This window comes from Cyprinodon variegatus, unplaced genomic scaffold (genome assembly GCF_000732505.1).
Source record: "Cyprinodon variegatus isolate N-32 unplaced genomic scaffold, C_variegatus-1.0 Scaffold1037, whole genome shotgun sequence".
Taxonomy (NCBI): domain Eukaryota; kingdom Metazoa; phylum Chordata; class Actinopteri; order Cyprinodontiformes; family Cyprinodontidae; genus Cyprinodon; species Cyprinodon variegatus.
Genome location: NW_015151490.1, coordinates 187907 through 207939, shown reverse-complemented (window position 1 = coordinate 207939; position 20033 = coordinate 187907). Strand labels below are relative to the sequence as shown.

Genomic DNA, 20033 nt, shown 5'->3' with positions numbered 1-20033 from the left:
TATATATATATATATATATATATATATATATATACACACACAAAAGTTTATTCAACTACTGTCACCCATTCCAGGTAGGCAATAAAAATTTCTACTGGATTAACTTTGTATTAGTCTTTTTCCTTCACAAAGGTAGGCAGTAGCTTGACAAAGCCATGATGGCAATTATTTCACATCCAAGTATTTTGCAGTTCTTCATATATACACACATACATTAATTTCGAACAGATGGTATCGATATGGCATTGGTATCGGCCGGGTATCGGTATCGAAGGCCAAAAAATGGCATAGGCGCAACACTAGTATATATATTGTCTTTAAAGGAAGGGTATGTAAAATTTCAAGCACAACTGTATGCGTTTGAAAACAGTTTCTGTGGCCATTTTGCTCAATAAAATTTTGAGTTTTGGCTTAATTAATTGGTAAAATTTGCTGGTTAGAATCCTGATGTGGAAGAGGGGGCAGTAGCAGATGTCTTAGCCGACAAGGTACACCGTATGTATGGCAGAACACAGTGCGTCACCGTAAACAGTGTCCTGGCGTCCTTGGCCAACAGGTGCAAACGCACAGTAAACGAAAAAAGGAGCTGCAAAAAAAAGATAAAGCAGAGACAAAATATAAAAGCAGAAAAAAAACGCTACAAAAAAAAAAAAAAAAATGATGGATTCACTAAAAAATAGAAGCAAGAACCTACAATCAACAAAACAAATGCAAAAGCAAAAATGCTGCAACCATAAACAAAGCAGCTGCTCGTTTGCAGCTGGTTTCTGTTTGCTGTATTTTTCTCTTACATTGGTTTTTTTTTGTGCTTGCGTGTTTTAGACTTTAGATCACAAGTCTTTGCTGCTTATTACGTCATTTACATTTGCACCTGTCAACCACAGTACCTTCCTTACTGTGAAACATGGTTAAGGCAGTATTACACCGTGGGGATGTTTTTTGATATAGAAAGGTGAGCTGGGTAGGGAAAAATAGTGGGAAACACAGGAAGGAATACCTGCAGAGTCTGTGGAGGAGGTTCACCCTCCAAAAGGATGGTAAACTATAAGACGTAACCAGAACTTTAGTGAAAATATTTAAAAATAGTTTAAAAATAGCCACGTCTTGACCAGAATCCAGTAAAGAATCATCTAGTTTATAGATGTGCAGCGCTAATAGACACATACCTGAAAAGGCTGGAGCTGTGATGGCAGTGAAAAGCGGTTTAATCAAAAAACAAATGAAGGACACTCTTTCCAGATTTTTATTTGGAAAACCCCTGCATTATGTTCCTTTGACTTCTCAAACTTTCTCCACTTGGTGTGGGTTTGTCTGAAGAAGTTCCAATAAAATACCTTAAAGTTTGAAATATCAAATGTGAAGAAGTTTATGAATGACTTGTAAAGTTTGTGGACACAATTTTTCCATTTCATTTTCTCAATGTTTACCAAATCAGAAAGAGGCTGGAAAAAGGTGCTATTTCAGTGCCTCCCCTGAGGCTTCATGCTGGTGAAACTGGCCGGTATGAAAAAATGCTCCACAGCAGACAGAAAGGCTGCAGACGTTTCTGCCCGCAGCTTTGGGAGTCGCTGTTTCATTAAAGTGCAGCAGCCAAAGAGGGAAACATCCCGTCTGGTGGTGTCAGTAAGGGAAAGAAGAAAAAAAAGAAAAGGCTAGTTTGTCACCTGGGATGCAGCCAGGCTCCATGACAGTGCACGTGGGTGGGATTTTTCCACTTGAAAACTCTCCGCTGCTCTAATATATGGCTTCACTTCACCACACAGGGAGCAGCATTTTCTGCAGCATTAAATTGCATGTAGCTCACCATAGCGGAGACTTTTATCTGTGACATTAATGTTCCTAAAAAGGCAAACAAGTGGGTTCACCTGAGTAATCAGATATGTGCTGGAAGTCTTAGTGTTAGTCCTCTGCAGCTATTGATTTTGTTCTTTGGGTGTGGAGGGTGAGAAGCAAGTGGCGAACATTAGTCACTGATCAAATATGTGGCGTGCCCAAAGGAAACGGGACAGACATGTTGGAAAATGACTACAGATGGAGGACAGAAGTCTTAGTCGACTTCTCGACAAGTCGACTTGTCTTAGTTTAAGTCAATCAGGGAGCGAAAGGGAAAGGAGCATGCAGATAAGGACAGCATCAAGATCTCAGTCGGCATTTTAATAGTTAATTCCAAATATTGCTGCATCCCAGATTAGTTGAGCTCTTGAAGTGGACCTTAATTGATTACAGTGGGTAAATTAACTTTCCCTGGGAAAACTCTGAGCTCGTTTTGTTCCGTCTCATCAGGTGCTAACATCCTAAGAGACTCCTCAGGGAACGTGAAGCTCGGAGACTTCGGAGCCAGCAAACGGATCCAAACCATCTGCATGTCTGGAACAGGAATCAAGTCCGTCACTGGCACCCCCTACTGGATGAGCCCCGAGGTCATAAATGGGGAGGGATACGGCCGGAAAGCTGATGTCTGGTAAGGATAACAAGGAATGACACCAGGGATATGTTATAACCTAGTTAGGCAGTGAAACTGCATGCTGTCTATAGGCGTTGACTGGTTACAGCTGTTAGCAGTTTAAAGGTTGCTTAAAGGTTATAAGTTGTTTTTTAATTACCTTAAATTTTTACTTTTACAGTTTTCTAATAAAGATCATTATAAAAGTCGAAGTTAGGACTCTGTGGGATCAGTATTACTTGGGATATTTGACTCTTAACAGTTGAACTATATGTTTTCAATGTGTCTATGAGAGCTTAAAATGCCTGTATGTAAAGTAGAGTTTTAAAATAACAAGCTCTCAATTTAACCTTTTTTTCCTAAGCTTTATTTGTTGTTGACATTTCTGTACTGCTTATATAGGTTTTTCAAACTTCAGCCTCATATGTATTTGGATGTATATATGAAAGAATATCTGTAATGTCGCTGTCTGACATTACTGTGTGAGAACCTGCTAAAAACAGGACAGAAAGAGCTTTAGATCAGAGGCTGTCTTTAGAAAGCAGACAATGTCTCATCCTTGGTTGTTAGAGGAGCATTTTGCATCACATCATTCTAAAAAAAAATAATAATAATAAATAAATAAATAAATTGTTCCTTTACTCTTAAATGTGCCGATACAAAGAGATTCATATTGTTGCATCAAGAAAAAAATTAGATTTTTGCAGCACAGATTTTTAAAAGAGATGCATCATCTAATGTGAGGTGACTGCTTTTATAATGTTTTGGTAATTAAAATACTGCTTTCTGCTAATCTTGTTTTTGGTATTTTTGATATTTAGCCTAAATCAATGTAGGGTCTTTTTTTTGTCACATTACAACCCCTAACTTAAGTTTGTTTTAGAACTATTTCATATGGTGGATCAACGCAGCACATGTTTTTAAGGTGGAAATTACCTTTTTGGGGGGGTTAGTATCTGTAAAGTTTGCACATCTAAGAACTTCCATTTTTGTCCATTCTTTGCAGTACAGCTCGGCATCAGTCAAATTGGTGAATGTTTGAGAACTTCATTTTTCAGACTCTCCTTTTGGTCTGGTTGAATGCTAAGAAATGAAAATACTTTTGCTCCACACCTGTCTCTTTGTTCTTTGCTTCCTCTAAGATGTTTCTTTATTCTTATTTTTTTATTTTAAGTGTCTAAGCCTAGTATTTTACATATTCAATCATTCTAAAATTGTCTTTAAATATTGTTTAATAATTTTAAGGAGAAAAAAAATTAACTAGGGCTCAGTCTGACTCCTTTTCGGGACCTTTTCTTTCATGAGGGCACACATGAATTTCACTTGTGTGTATGTCAGTTTATGTGGATGGTATAGCGCTAGCAACATTAGCAGTTTTCCAATGGTCATTTATCATTATTCCTGGACTTTTACAAAATAGGTAAAACAGTAACACAGGCAACGACACTTACTGACTGCCTGCAGTGGAGCCCCTGGCTGTGTCTGAATGTCCGCCCTAACCTCTAAATCCCTTAATCACTATATAGTGCCCTATATAGTGGTTAGGGCAGACATTTAGACGTAGTCCCTGATTGTTTGAATTTCCCCTTTTGGTGCAAAAGAGACGGCAACAGTGACAGCATTTCCGGTAATGTTAGCGCCCCTCAAAGAATGACGTAAGAAGGAGCAAAATCATGATTTTTGGAAAGTACGCTTTAGCGGGCTTTTCTGGTTTGAATGTGAGCCCAAACGTGAAAAACAACAAGCCACTTTCACACTCCTGGCAGGTTTATACTGAATTTGTTTTAACTTGAAAAAGAGGTTGTGGCTGTGTCCGAATGTCCTCCCTAATCACTATATAGGGCAGTATTATAGTGGTTACGCCGTTTTAAATGAGTGTCTGAACATCTAGTGGATGAAAAAGTGGTGGACTCAAAATCTCCCAGAATGCACCTTAAAGGTAGTGATAATCCATAGTCACTAGAAAAGCAGCTATATCCGGGAATACTTTGCGATAGCTCTCCTTGGAAAGCATTATGGGATTTTGTCACAGTGGCCCACTGTCGCCATAGACTTTCGCAACCTGACAGCGGCGACACGTAACAAGGATGGTGCAGGCAGGGAGGCGGAGTCACGTGACCGATGGTGAGGGAACAGTAGTGATTATCTGTCCGAACGGTCAGTTAACCAAGTTCATTATATATTGTGATTGAGGGATTTAGGGGTTAGGGCGGATGTTTGGGCATAGCCTGCGACTCTTCTTACTCTTTCCATCTTCTAATCAGTCCTGATCAGATAGCAGCTTTTTGTTCTGGCTAAAGAAAAGCCTCCCCATGATATAATTGTTATTTATTTTGTTTCATGCTGCTTTAAAACCTCACAACTGATTCCTGCAGTAAATCATTTTCCATTACGCTGAAATATGCACTGTTCTGCGATACTTACCATGCCAGTAAAATACACAAATGTTGAAAAGTTTACCAAAAAGCAATACTTTTGAAATATGAGGCTGTGATCTAAAAGCCCTAATAATTAAAGTTAATTTCTTAAAAAGCTGGGACTTGTGGTCTTTGATTGGTTAGGAAGTTTCTAATGTGACTAAAATTCTGTCCAGAGTCATTTAAGAGTACGTTAAGCTAATAGATGAGCTGAAGTCCAATTAATGCTTTGGAAAGACTGTGAAAAACTATGCAAGACAGTGAAGCTTATTTGAATTGAAATATAATAATAATGTCTTAGTCAAAACTTATACTTTGATTTAATGTATTCTGGTAAATTAATGACTAATCCATTTTCCTGTGTTGCTCTTCTTCAGGAGCGTCGCCTGCACTGTTGTTGAAATGCTGACTCAGAAACCTCCCTGGGCCGAGTACGAGGCCATGGCCGCCATTTTTAAGATCGCCACCCAGCCCACCAAGCCCATGCTGCCAGAGGGCGTGTCCGAATCTTGTAGGGACTTCCTGCGGGAGGTGTTTGTGGAGGAGAAGTGGCGCCCAACAGCAGATGTTCTGCTCAGCCACCCGTTTGTCCAGGGTAGCTTCTGATGAAGCTCCACCAGTCTCCACCAGCCCCCCCCCCCCAAACCTCCCTGCCCACCTACATGGTCTATATGGTCCTGGGTCCTCCCCTTCTTCGCGTTACCCGGTTCCAGGGTTCAGAAACACTCCATCTTCCCTGTCCTATGCCTCCTTCAGTTCTCAGAACCCTGCTCAACACAGACTGTATGCCGTAAGGCAAAGCTGACTGCGGGTGGACCTCAGGTGTCCATAGCTGATGTCTCAGAAGGGGCCCGCTAAGATGGCACTTTGAGGTCTCAAAGGATCGGGGTCAACAATCTTTACGGAGAGAAAAGGAAAAGTGTCCAAACGTGGAGCAAAGAGACGGTCTCTCCAAGCCCGTTTATCGTCTCATTTCAGCGTATCCACGTTAAGTTGACACTGTGACTTAATGGTGATGCAGCTCACACCTGATAGTACTGTAACTTACTCATCAGCTTAAAACTGCTGAGTGAATTTAAGATGGAAAAATATTTTTTATACCACATGAACGGTCATTTTTGATCCGATTTCTACAGTCACCTTTTGGACAAAAGTAATGCATTTTTGTCAAGGCCTTACAAAAGCAATTTGTAAGTATGAATGTCTTTTTTTTTTTCTAACTGCCTTTCCTTTCTTTATTAGCACTCCAAACTCCCAATTTAGAAGGATTTAAAAAAAAAAATGTTGCACTTTGATGTCATGTATTCAAACATTTACATGTTGGAGATAATCAGCTGAGGAGATATTTTTCTATTTTTTTGTTATGTTGAATTTCGACAACAACATTTGCATCTGTGTGCAATGTCTTTGAAGCAATAACAGCACTGCTGTCTGAGTCAGATATCATCATTCCATCTCACCGTCAGGTGAGCCTTGTTCCATTTTTTCATTGGCCAAAGAAGATTTGCAGAACATGCAGTATTAGTCACAGCCAATTGTTTTATTTTTGTTCACCTCAAAGCCCTGAAGCCTTTTTCTCCGTTATGGCAGCTTTGTGCACTTTGGACTGCACAGATTGAACCAGATGCATTGACGTTACTGTGGTGTTTTAAATGTCCACAGGGTTCCATAACAGTTTTGGACTTTTCCAGGCTCACATTCTGGATCTCTTGGTCCTATTGAACCTATGTTTAAAAGCAAAGTATGAATTTAACAGTTCACTTTGAACTTTCTGCAATGGGATGGATGAATGGTTAGATGAACAGTGGAATGGATGAAAAGGTGTGTGGATGGCTGGAAAGTTAAATGGATGGGTGGATGTTCAGATGGAAAGAAAATGGGCAGGTGAGATGGATAAAGGAGATAATAGATCTTATTGATTGATGGATGAAAGGATAAATGTATAAATTACTTTTAGACAGCGGAACAGGGAATAAAATCTAGAAATGGGAACATTTTCCCATACTTTTCCAGATTGAGACCTTGGAAACACTTAAACCAGACTGTTAATAAGAACCCTGCATTAAGGAAAGCAGATTGAATTTCTGATTTGGTTTGCAAGTTCAGTCCACAATCCAGACGCGCTTTCCTTTAGCTCTAATCAAACAGAGCGTGTGTGACCCCCCCACAGAACTGAAGAGTTTTCTTTAGCTGAAAACTCAGATGCAGCTATGATACAGCGGCACTTAAGGAGCGATCAAATGTCTTTAACCCTTATTAGTGCCTTATCAGTTTCTCTTTAAAAACAAAGACCCTCACTGCCAAAGCCAAGAGCCTCCCTGTCGCTCTGTTAAGAGCACATCCAGGGTTCACTGAAGTTCACTTATTCTGTACATATATTGTTCTGCACTTTTATATGCATTATAAACAGATCTATTTGATGAGTAGAGTCTGAGTTATACAGCAGACTGTACTGCAAGTAGAAAAAAAGATCAACTAGAATGTGTAGGAATGTCTGAGAATTGGCAGGCGATATAAAAAGACTGGAAGGCTTTTGATTGAGACAGAGCTTGATTTGTTTGAGATGACAAAGCCTTGAAACATGAAATGTATCAAGTAATCCATCTTTTGTACATTTAACTTAATAAATCTGAGTTCTACGACTGTTTTACGGTGTCATATCTTTATTCTTATGTTTCACATTCATTGATCACATGATTTTATTTATTTATTTTTCTTTTAAATATAAAAAAATCTGCACAAAACGAACGGCCTACTCTTATAAGGTGAAAATAGGATTGATGTGAATATTATTTTACAAGCAAATGCATAGGAGGCAGAGTAACATTAGTTACTATTTAGTTATTATTATAAATGAATACTTTTATAACTTTATTTCTAACATAAATAACATATTCATCTAACATTGAATGTAAACTATTATTATGAAGGTTTCCAGATTTATATTCTCATAATAACAATAATATAAATATTTATGTTATTTATTTTAACATAATATTTACATTATATGACATGGTTATATAATGTAATAATAAAACAATGTACCGGTAGTATAATGTAACATTTTATTGTAGACATTTGGGTAACATGAAAATGTACATATATATGTAAGACATAAGTAAAATAAGTTAAAAAAAAAAAAAAAACTGATTAAACAAATAGATCAATTATACAGCTACAAGTTTTCATGCTATCAGATTGTATTTATTTATGATATTGAGAAGATTTTTAGCCTTAACTTCTTGTTTTACTTTAAGGGAATATATAAAGTGAAAAAAAAACTTGATTAAATCACGGTATTAGAGAGTCAAATTCTGAAACCTTAACTTGTGGATTACAGATTTTCCAAGTATGTTGGCTGAATCCCAAACCACCCCTAAGCCCTACCCTACCTAAGCTGTGGAAGGCACCTTGATTGAAGGTGGGGGGGTATAAATGAGAATGGGACGGCCTCTTTCCTCAAACGGAAAAGGAAACAAGTCATTGCTATGGCAACACAGCGACTCCCCGTGTGTGGCTGTAGCTCTGTGGCGCAGATTCACATAGCATTAATCACTTGCCCCTTTCCTAAAACAAATGTATATGGTCAAATAAACTATTTCACAGAGGACCTTCCATTTTGGAATGGAGTGCACAGATTGAAGCTAGTTTGCTGCATCTTTGGAAAGATGGAAGTGCTTAGGGGCCGGTTTGGGATTGGGCCATAATTACCATTAGAACTTACTTTAACACTAGGGTTGATGCGATCAGATACGTGTTACGATACTTGGGTAACAACACAATATTATCACGATATTGCAATATCACTATATATTGCTATATTTTTCCTAGCTTTCAAAATTAAATGTATAAATAAAAAAGCAAGTGCTGTATATGTTCATCACTCTGACGGCCTCAACTTCACATATGATGCTCTGCCGCACAGCAAAAGGGCTCCCTGCACTATCTGCCAGTGGCAGTGCAGAATTAGCCCAATTTCCCCTCATTGTTTGAGGTAAAAATGTTTTGTTTTTTTATAGATATTTGGAATTGAAAGATCGATATATCACCAAATCGATTTTTTTCTACACACCTATTTACTACCTATGTCTTAGAGGAAAACAAGAAGTTGTCTAAAAACGGTGGAAGTGGTAATTAATTATTCAACCTACTAAATAAGACAGAAACATAAATGCTATTTTCATAATTAGGCTTTGTGCTTTATAGAGGAGGGAAAGCTTTTCTATCAAATTAGAGGTAAAGATCAACCATGTGTGTATTTTGGCAAACCTTAACCAATTTACATAACGTATAAATGTGTAGATTTGTTATCAAGGGCTTCATTTCAAATCCGATCTGTTCCTACTGATTTATTTGGAAAATACAGATGTTTTTCATTCATTTTCCAGTTAGTACAGTGTGGTTAGTGCAGACTGACCCTAAACTGGTATCAGATTTCAGCCACCCTTTAGTTCCTTTCCTGGCCACCCATGTATTCTTTTTCTAGCTCTGCCCCTGAAAAACAGATGGTCAGTAGTTTCCTTATCATTATCACAAAATGTTCAACTTCAGCTGAGGAAAAATAAAATACTGCTTAAACCATAATAAAAACCTATCTCGGTGAATAGAAAAAAAAAAATTCAAGTTCAACATATTTTATATGTATTTTCTTTCATATATATATTTTCATTAACCATATAGAAACAAATGAGCGAATGCAAATAAAAACAACAAACAAAATAAAAATCAAATCTTAATCTTTTGAAACTCAAAGTAAAGTTTAATTACAACTGGCGCCATGTAGCTGTTAGGAAACCTTCTTATAAAAGCTGAGGTTTTGTAACAACGTGCCTTGAAACGTGACCCTGAACGCATCACCAGCAGCAGAAGAACAGGAGCAGCCACATATAGACAAGCTCACCACTTCTCACTACAGCTTTCATATTTTTCACATGAGACTTGTGCTCTTCTGTTAGCTAACTGCAATGTCAGCCTCTCGCACAGTAATTTGTTTGCTAAGGAACGACCTGCGCCTTCATGACAACGAGGTAAGAACATAAACATGGAATCAAATGTTTACATTTTCAGGCTTTGTTTTACGGAGATGGTAAATTAAATCCTAGCTACTATTTTTAGTTTGGGATCATTTTGTTGCACAACCGCTTTATTTAAAGGTGAATTGAGAAAGTATTACTATTTAAAGCGCTTCAAATTACACAAGGAGTTAAATTGTTTACTTCCGGGGGACCATTTCCTTCAGAATAAAAGCTTCCTCTTAAAATAAAAAATAAAAGCCCTTAGTTTGACATTTCAACAATAAAAAAATAAAAAAAAAACTCCTTTATGTTTGTCTCTTAGTAGAGAACATTCAATATGTTTAAATTTAACACTCCCAAACTAAAATATTATATCAAACAAGCAGATGTGTATAGAGTACCCAAAGCAAGAATAGCACTACTTAAACGTGTGTGTGTATATATATATTTATTTATATATATTTTTTTTTTTACTCAAGTATAAGTAAAAATAAATATTTCAAGAAATTACTTAAGTATACGAAAGAGGATTAGGGTCAACTGAAATAACAAAAAAAGTTTATTTTTAAATTTTTATTTAATTTAATGGGAATTCTGAACTTTAATCTCTGAATTCTCACTTTTTTTTCTGAATTCTGACTTTAATCTTGGAATTTTGGATCTAAAAAAAGGCTAGATTAAAGTCAGAATTCTGACTTTTTTCCCCATATTAAACTGAAATAATATTTAAAAATCAGTTAACTTTATTTTTTCAGTGGCCCTAATCCTCTTCCGTACAAGTAAGATTAAAAGTGTTTGGTAAAAATAGGCTACTGAATCATGTTACACACATAGTTAATGTGTAGAAACTATGTAGTCAGACAGGTGTTATGTGAAGGTTCTGGTATTTTAAAGACTAAAATAAACTGAAAAGGTATAAGTGAATAAAATTATTACAAAAATACCAATTCTTACTAAAGAAACAACATAAAACTAATTAAACCAATCCTTGCAGCGAGAATTGTACATTTGTTAGGAAGAGGGTGGAGAATTTCCATTGACACTATGTCTTTTTGCTTTTTCACCCGAGTTACTCAAGCAGGAGAAGTGATACTACACATTAATACTACTTAAGTAAAATTGAGAAGTACTTTACAGTAATACTACTTCTAAGAGTAAATATTTTTTCAAAATGTTTTTAATGTAAATATATCGGAGTACAAACCACCTCTGCTTCTATATGTAATAGTAGTTTTCAGGTGAAAATGGCAGAATCTTTAAACGTTTTATTTTGCTGTTCTGTTGGTGTATGAATCCTGCAGTGTTTTTTTGTTTTTTTCTTTTGTTTTTTTTATTTTATTTTGGATTTTGTCCCTCTGTGTGAGGCGTCTCTCCTGGCTCCAGCTTTATTCCCACAGTCCAAAAACATGCCCGTTGTGTTTAATAGTTATTGGCATGGTTGTATGGATGTTGTTCTTTACAGATCAGCACTGGGAGAATAATAAGCTGGCATTAGCTTGGTTAATTTAACGGCTTTCAACTCAAGTAGTCTGCATCTAGTCAGCAGCTAACATGCTGTTTGCAGCTTTCCCAATATAGTTTAGAAAGTTTCTTTGAGAGTATTCATGTGCATCTCTATAGATTCCATGGAGATGACTTTATGTTTGGGGTCTTTATAAAGACTGTGAAAATTTTCCAGCAGGTAAAGTCTTTCTTCCTCTAAAGTGGGGCATAGTCCTCTATCCAATAAGTGATTTTGTTGGAAAATTATAGAAAAATTGTTAGATTTCATGTTTTTAAACACAAAATACATTATTTAATATTCAACTATGTTTTCACTGTGTTTAGTTCAGTCTACCCAGAGATGTGTATTAATCCTGAGACTGTGCTCTTTAATTGCAGCTTTTCCACTGGGCTCAGAGAAACTCGGAGCATATAGTCCCTCTGTACTGCTTTGACCCGAGACATTATGTGGGAACGTATAACTTCAACCTGCCAAAGACTGGGCCTTTCCGCCTGCGCTTCTTGCTGGAGAGCGTCAGAGACCTTAGAAACACGCTGCTCAGCAAGGGAAGGTTGGTCTTCCCTTTTTTTTTTCTTCAGTTTCTTCCTTCCTGTGATGCTTTCTTCATTTTGCCCTTCCTTTAGTCCCTTCCTCTTCACTTCCATCCTTGGTTTTTACCTTAAATGTTGCTCCTTTCTGTCTGCTGTTCTTATTAACTTCACACCTCGTCTCCCTTTCATCCTTTCATTCCTTCCATGTGCTCTACCTCTTTTTTCCTCATTCACATTAAACACCTGCACACTCTAGAAATATCTGCCAGATATTCATTTTGAACTTCAGTATTGTATATTTATAAAACGACTGAGAACTCTGAGATAATAAACACTGTTTACTAGACCCCAGGTTTCTTTAAGTCATTCTAAGCTGTAAAATGTGCAGAAAATGTTCTTGGCTTTCTAGGATTGCCCTGACACATTTTGAACAGGATCAGGATACACCTGGGTCTAGCATTGCTGCTGCACACATTGTTCCCATCACTTTTTTCCATCCATTCGCCCCTCTGCCCAGGATGCAGCTGTGTGGCATTATGCCATGTGTGGGTCTGCTTGTTTATTTTATTTTGTATGTGTGTCTGTGTGTGTGACAGCAATCTGGTGGTGAGGAAGGGTAAACCGGAGGAGGTGGTCGCTGACCTCATCAAGCAGCTCGGCTCCGTTAGCAGTGTGGCTTTCCATGAAGAGGTATTCTGTGTATTTTATTTAATTTTATTTATTTATTTTGCAGACCAACATTAAGTTTTGCATGATTATGTGGTGAAATTAGAATAATACATGATTTTGTATATTTTCTTTTACACATAGAAAGCTGTTAATTGTAGGTGTTTAGCTGTAGCTTCTCCTAGCAAAGCAAGGAGAGCTTTATTCAGAGAAGCAGCAAAGGGATCTTAAGTGTTGAGGAAAAAAACTTGCCTTGAACACACCCCTATTATGAAACACGGTGGTGGTAGCAGCATCGGGCTGTAAGGGAGCCCCTCTTCAGCAGGGGACAGAGAAGATTCACTGGATAACAAAACCTGTTAAAAGCTGAAATAGACTGAAGGCGAAGGCAGAGATTGACCTTCTAGCTAACAGTCAGAGGTTCGATGGGTTGATGAGAAGAAAACTTATACATGAGTTGGAAGTCCAGACCTAGATCAGTTAGAAAACCTGTTGCAAAACGGAGAAAGCGCTTTGCAGAGATAATTATTCTTAAAGAAGAATGAGCAACAATTATTTAGTCTAGATATGGAAAGCTTGGGCTTAACTTTTCCAAATAGAACAATAAAGGTAATTGGCATGCAGCATTAACTTCATCGACCAATGGTGGTCATTTTTAAAAATATCATGTTTCCATGTAGCGGCCATTAGGGCTGAAACAATTAATCAGATTAATCATGATAAATGTATTATTGAAATAATCATCAACTAATTTAGCAATTGATTAATCGTTTACTGGAGACTCTAAAATATGCTTTTAGCTGACAGGGAAATCCACTAAGGGCAAAAATTATACCAAAGATTATAAGAAAATAGATAAACATTTTGCATTTAAGATAAAAACTATTTGTCCATCATTGTGCTCTATCCAGAACTACTCAAGTAGAGAAGTTTTAGTTTCACCTGGTTGAATTCTGTAAAAAAAAAATTTTAAGCAACCTTTCCCTATCCGATTTTTTTATAAAAAGCAATAATCAACACATTCATCGATTAGCAAAAAGATGGTTAGTCAACGCCATAGTCGCCATTTTTGTTTCAGGAGGGGAAGTGAGAAAGATCCAGTGTAGGATTGGGCTGTTTTCACAGTGTTCACAAAGTGTTGGAAGATGTATAATAATATCGATTATCGACCATGAGATATTGATCAATTAAATATAAAATTATGTGTTCTTTTTCTACTATTTCTACAATTTTCTGTAGATCTATTTATGTAAATTCCTAAGTAAACACAATAAAAGTTGTAGTTGCAATATGACCAAATGTCACCATAGGATTATAAGCATTGAAGAATTTAGTAAGATTTTTGTATAAAACCTTTTTTCTTTTCTTTCATGTGTTCAATCCCAGGTTGCTTCAGAAGAGCTGAATGTGGAGAAAAAGGTGAAGGAAGTCTGTGCTCAGCTAAAGGTGCAAGTTCACACCTGTTGGGGCTCCACGCTGTACCACAGAGAGGATCTACCGTTTCCACATATATCCAGGTGTGAGTCGGTGGTAATGAGATGACTTCGATTAATTGAGACGTTCCTGGTGTTGAAAGACGTTGTAGAAATGTGTGTCGCCCACGGTTGCAGGCTACCTGATGTCTACACAGAGTTCAGAAAAGCGGTGGAGAGTAAGAGCAGGGTGAGGCCTGTGCTGCCAACCCCTGAGAGGCTGAATCCTCTTCCCCCGGGGTTGGAAGAAGGAGCTATTCCCACAGCAGAGGACCTTCAGCAGACCGGTGAATAATGCTCTGTATTATATATATGTAATCAGTACACAAACTGCTGAGTGTGACTCTCTTTATTGAGAGGGTGTGGGACAGCTTTTTTATTTATTTACATTAGAGAATTGTTTCTGATAATCAAATGGACTTGCTGTTTAATCATCCAGAGCCTGTGAGTGACCCTCGCTCAGCTTTCCCATGCGCTGGAGGAGAAAGCAGCGTCCTTGCAAGACTCCAGCACTATTTCTGGGACACTGTGAGTACAACATTCATTGGGGGAAAATACAAACCGCTTTTCTGTGTATCGCAGTTAAAATTTGGAAGTAACATAATGGTTCTTGCCTTTTTTTTTTGTAGGATGCAGTGGCGACTTACAAAGAGACTCGTAACGGGTTGATCGGAGTGGATTACTCCACTAAGTTTTCACCATGGTGAGTTTTTTAAATAGTTTTCACTGCTCCTTCATCTCTGATGGTTTTCATTTACTCCTTTTTGCTTCTCTAATGTGTTTCTAATGATCCCACCTCGGTGCTATGCAGGCTGGCTTTGGGATGCATTTCTCCGCGGTACATTTACCATCAGATCAAAAAGTACGAGCGGGAGCGGACAGCCAATCAGAGCACCTACTGGTCAGTATTCACACTTAAATCATAATATTCTGATGCAGTACCTTGCAAAAGTATTCAGAGTGTTTAAACTTTTACAAAAATACAGCCACAGACTTTGATAAAGTAACCCCACATCATGCTGCATCCATCCCCATGTCTTAACATAGCAGTTGTTTTCAGGGAATCTTCCTAAACAGAACTTAATCTTAATTTCTTCCTGTTTCCCCCACATAACCTGTGTTGAATACCAAGCAGGTCTTCTGACTTTCTTTCAACAACAGCTTTTACTCCTGATAGAGAGTAGATAGATTTCAGTAGAATAGCTACTAAAAGTGTATCTTACCACAAAATGAGGAAATGGCATGTAAAAGTACATCTATAAAACTATGAGCATGCTGCTGCCCAGCATGCAATTTACCACAGCTGTACTTCAAGGTTCCTCATCTTGTTTGTGTCCACATTTAGCCATAAAGTGGAACCCTTCCTAAAAATCATAGTTTTTTTTTTTTTTTAATAAACAGCAGATCAACATTTTTTCATTTTTCAAGGGGGGTAGTTTAACTGAGGGGGCAATAGATGTAATAATAAGTGAGATTAAGAAGAGGATAAATATGTTGGGTAGCTACAGTAGTGGCAAAAAAAAGAAATGAAAGGAATTATTAAGGCTGCAACTAACGATTATTGTGTGAATCAATTAATCTGTTGATTTTTGTTTTGATTAATCAATTAATAATCTGATAGCCAAAGGATCCTTAAAGAAGACTTTTTAAGAAATTAAACCAGGTGAAACTAAAACTGTTTCATTTGTGGAGTTCTGGATTGAGAATATTGACAGACAAAAAAACTTTTTCATCTTAAAAGCCAAATCTTTATATATTTTTTCTGTTGCAATTCCTGTATGATAGCTGCTCTAAGCGACTTGCTCTGTCAGCTAAAGGCATGTTTCGGAGTCTCTGCCCTCCAGTTAACGATGGATCAATTACTAAATTAGTTGACCATTATTTCAATAATCGATTAATCTGATTAATTGTTTCAGCTTTAGGAGGAAGTATTGTGAGCAGAAAAACGTGGGACTCATTGTGTTAACAATGGCTTTGAAGACTTAATTAATATTTTTCCCAGTCTTTGATATGTCAGATTTAAAGATGAATTTAAAGAACTATTTTTTCCTTAAAAAATGGTTTCAGGCAGGAAGTTCATTAATGGAGGATTCTGCTTAATTCCTGTAGAGGGCGCTGGTAGGAGCTGGTGACCAGGAAGCACCTTGTGTCTGTGCTCTACACATCTAATAAGAAAAAGAAGAAAAAAAAAGCCCAAGATGGAGAAAAGCAGCACTTTGTGATATCTATTTATTGAAATGAGAGTTTATGCATATAGACTTGGTCTTAGACTCAACTTGATTTATCTCTCAGGATTACTCCTTCTGGGAAATTCTGGAATAATTTTATTTGTGTGTATGTATATGAATATCGGATTTATTTATTTTCTCTTTGTTAAAATCAGACCCAGTGAAATGCAGGACATGCTTTCAATTTGTGGGTCTGAGGGGTAAAATATGCCACAGATCAGAATCCCCTAAACCTATAAGTAGCAGGAGCCTCTTTATAAACACTATTAGCTTGCAGAGTCAGATGCAGACAGTGTGACCTGGCCTTTTTATTCCCATTTCCAATGTCTGGCCTAGCTTAGAGGCTGTTTTTTCTGCGCGTTACAGGTTCTCATTTATCCTGTGTCAAATTATACACCATATTTCCAACAGTATTTTTTCACGCATCCAAATTATTGCAATCAGCTGTTCCAATCACTTCCATGGACACGGCTTTATAAAAGCAAGCACCTCAGCAGGCAGCCTGTTGTTGCAAACATTTGTGAACAAATGGCTCGCGCTTAGGAGCTCAATGAATTCCAGCGAGGAACTTTGATAGTATGCCACCTGTTCAACAAATCCAGTTGTGAAATTTCCTCGCCCATAATTATTCCGCATTTAGCTCTTGGCTGCATAATAAGAAAATAAAAGTGTTTGGGAATGACAGCCGCTCAGCCTTGTGGTAGGTAGGCCACATAAACTGATGGAGCACATGCTGAACGGCATGGTGTGAAGAGGTCGGCAACTTTCTGCAGAGTCCATCACTAAAAAACGTATTAAGGTATTAAACTGAATATCTGAGCCCAATCAAGACCTTTCTTACTTCCTTCCTTTAGTCCCCCCCTGTCTGTGTTGCCATTTGTCCTTCCTCTAAAATGTATGTTAATGCAAGCTGCAGGCCTTGTTTTATTGTGCATACACAAGCTTTATAAGTAAGACACCTGATTTACGAGGTTAACTAAGACACATTAACAGCTTTTCTATTAGCCTTGGGTTTCTCTCTAGCTCCTCCAGAGTTGCTTAATATCAGAATAAAGCTGGCTGGATTTTATGTCACAGCGATGTGAAAAACATTTTTAAAGTTTAGAGGATACTTTTGCAAGGCGCTGTGTATCACCCCACATACAATCCAGTCAGGATGCTTTGACTATCTTGTTTTTTCTTGTTCTTTTGCAGGGTCATTTTTGAGCTTTTGTGGAGGGACTACTTCAAGTTTGTGGGAGTTAAATATGGAAACAAAATGTTTCAGCTGAAAGGTGAAATGGAAACAAATTTAAGTCTGTTTAATAATTTAGTAAATATGGGCCCTAAATTTGAAAATACTTCATTTTAATTTGATTTTAGGGCTTCAAGGAAAGTCAGTTCCATGGAAGATGGACACAAAGCTGTTTGATGCATGGAAAGGTTTGAGTTCTTAACATATTGTTTATAATATTTAAGTATGTTGAAGATCTTTTAAACGGTGTTTGTATCTTTCTCTTCTTTTTGTGTGTTTCTTTTCCCACTTGCAGAGGGACGGACAGGCGTACCTTTTGTTGATGCAAACATGAGAGAACTTGCGCTGACGGGCTTCATGTCCAACAGGGGGCGCCAGAATGTTGCAAGCTTCCTCACAAAGGATCTGGGCCTTGACTGGAGACTGGGAGCTGAGTGGTTTGAATACCTGCTGGTACGTTGTGACGTATCAGTTAGTTAATCAGACCACAATGTTTCATTTATATATATATATATATATATATATATATGTGTATATATACACTTTTTGCACAGATTTTTGAATATTTCTGCTATGTATTTTTACTTTGGTTTGATTTTCTCTATAAGATCGATCATGATGTCTGCAGCAATTATGGGAACTGGCTCTACAGCGCTGGTATAGGAAATGACCCCAGAGAGAACAGGAAGTTCAACATGATCAAACAAGCCCTCGACTATGACAACAATGTAGGTTTCAAAAGAAGTTCTATCTCCTTTAGCCTTTTTTTTTTTCTTTTCTTTTTTTCAGTGATCTGTGTGATTGCAAATTGTGTCACACTTTGCGTCATAATCAGAAGCAAATCAAAGTGTGAGGAAAGCAGGTTTTATCTGACAATGCATAACCTGTTTCTAATGGCTGTTCTTTAGGGGGAGTACGTGAGACGGTGGGTCCCAGAGTTAGGTGCTATCAGGGGCCCTGACGTTCACACACCCTGGAACCTGAGCTCAGCTTCACTGTCACACGCTGGAGTGTCGCTCGGTGAGACCTACCCAACCCCCATGGTCACTGCGCCTGAATGGAGCCGACATTTTGGCAAGAAACCGGTACGGGTTTCTTAGAAAGAGGAAGTGAAAACCAGGCGGGAAAGACACTTCTGTTGATAACAGTTGCAAACAATAGTGAGGGAGCACATGTGCTTAGTAAGACAGTAATTGGAAAGAAAATAGTAATGTTTGATAATCTACATTTTTTATGGTTTTTATCAATTAATATCGCTAATTTGTTATTTGACATGGTGCAATGCCAGAGCTCCTAGTTATCATATGGAAGTTGTGATATGTGCAAACTAACCGTAAATTGCAATCAAACACTTTAGCTAGATTTTAATCATGTATGAACTGTTAATAACTTTCACCCTAAAGAATATTAATTGTTGACCTTTTTTTTTTCCTCAGAGCGGTGCAGGACCATCACCAAAAGGAAAGAAAGGCCCGTCGCACCATCCCAAACAGCACAGAGACAGAGGCATCGACTTCTATTTCTCCAAAAGTAAAAACCTGTGAAACGTGGCGCTGCAGAGGAGGAATGAAACCTAAGATCTAAATTCTGGGTCATGTCGTCAATTTTCACACAGCCTATAAAGGAAGTCATCTGAGTAGAAAAAGGCTACTTTTAGCTCATGAAAGCTGAACCGATACAAATATGCCTTGCAAGTAATACCTCAACCTTTTTACATCTGTGTATTCTATAAGGATTTTAAGTTACAGTTGAACACAAAGTAGCGAAATTAAAGAAACATTTTTTTTTTAAATAAAAATGATAAAAATGTTATGTGCATTTGTTTTTGCATTCTTGGGACTGCTATAAAAAAAACCTTAAAAAAAGCACTGCCAAATGAGAAGCCTACCAGAACAAGGCGTTCAGACTTAAGAAGGAGAGCATTAACCAGAGGATCAGCAAATGTCAATAGGTTTATGGAAGCTGCTGAAAATTGAATTGACAGATCGACTATTGGCCAGTTACTCCACAATTCTGGTCTCATGCAACAGCGGAAAGTAGAAGGCTCCTTAAAAACAAAAACAAAGTCCCTTCTAGTTTTGCTAAATCCGCAAAGATGAAAAAAGCAAGTTAGAAAATTAGATGGTGATGTGGTCAAATGACACTAAAGTCCTCCTAGCTTTAATGCAAAAACACTAGGTGCACACTACACATCACCCCAAACACAGGTTTAACACAGTGGTGGCAGAATGGTGCTGTGGGGATGCTGTTCTTCAGCAAGGACTTTGAACAGAAGATGGGTGCATCCAAATATTATGTAATGCTATAAAACAACCTGATGGAGGCTGGAGATCACTTGGGTCAAAGGTTTAACAGCCATTAGGAGACTGACCAGATTACCGTCCAATCAACAGAATCGGTGGGGTGGAAATGGATCTACACAGATTCTTGCCATCCAGTTTGATCTTTAGCTTCAGAGGCGTAGCCAGAAATTTTTTATAAGGGTGGCCAGGCAGGTAATAACCAATGTACACTGAGGGGTGGC

The 20033-nt window shown here is 37.7% G+C and overlaps 2 protein-coding genes across 2 annotated transcripts in view; both read left to right on the top strand.

The window, feature by feature from the left end:
• LOC107100967 (mitogen-activated protein kinase kinase kinase 3-like) overlaps window positions 1–7497 on the top strand; it is a 50937-nt gene extending 43440 nt beyond the window's left edge. The window contains exons 17-18 of the mRNA XM_015399680.1: window positions 2284–2461; window positions 5238–7497. Of these exons, the coding sequence (XP_015255166.1) occupies window positions 2284–2461; window positions 5238–5466 (407 nt within the window). The 3' untranslated portion in view covers window positions 5467–7497. The remainder of the gene's footprint in view (window positions 1–2283; window positions 2462–5237) is intronic.
• Window positions 7498–9709: 2212 nt separating this feature from the next.
• LOC107100965 (cryptochrome DASH-like) lies at window positions 9710–20010 on the top strand. Its single transcript, XM_015399677.1, has 14 exons — window positions 9710–9887; window positions 11757–11929; window positions 12506–12599; window positions 13962–14092; window positions 14186–14334; window positions 14487–14575; window positions 14677–14750; window positions 14859–14948; window positions 17470–17549; window positions 17638–17697; window positions 17805–17962; window positions 18118–18237; window positions 18418–18594; window positions 18946–20010. Exons 1-14 carry the CDS (start codon window positions 9825–9827, stop codon window positions 19051–19053), a joined length of 1566 nt encoding a protein of 521 aa, XP_015255163.1. The 5' UTR covers window positions 9710–9824; the 3' UTR covers window positions 19054–20010.
• Window positions 20011–20033: the final 23 nt, after the last annotated feature.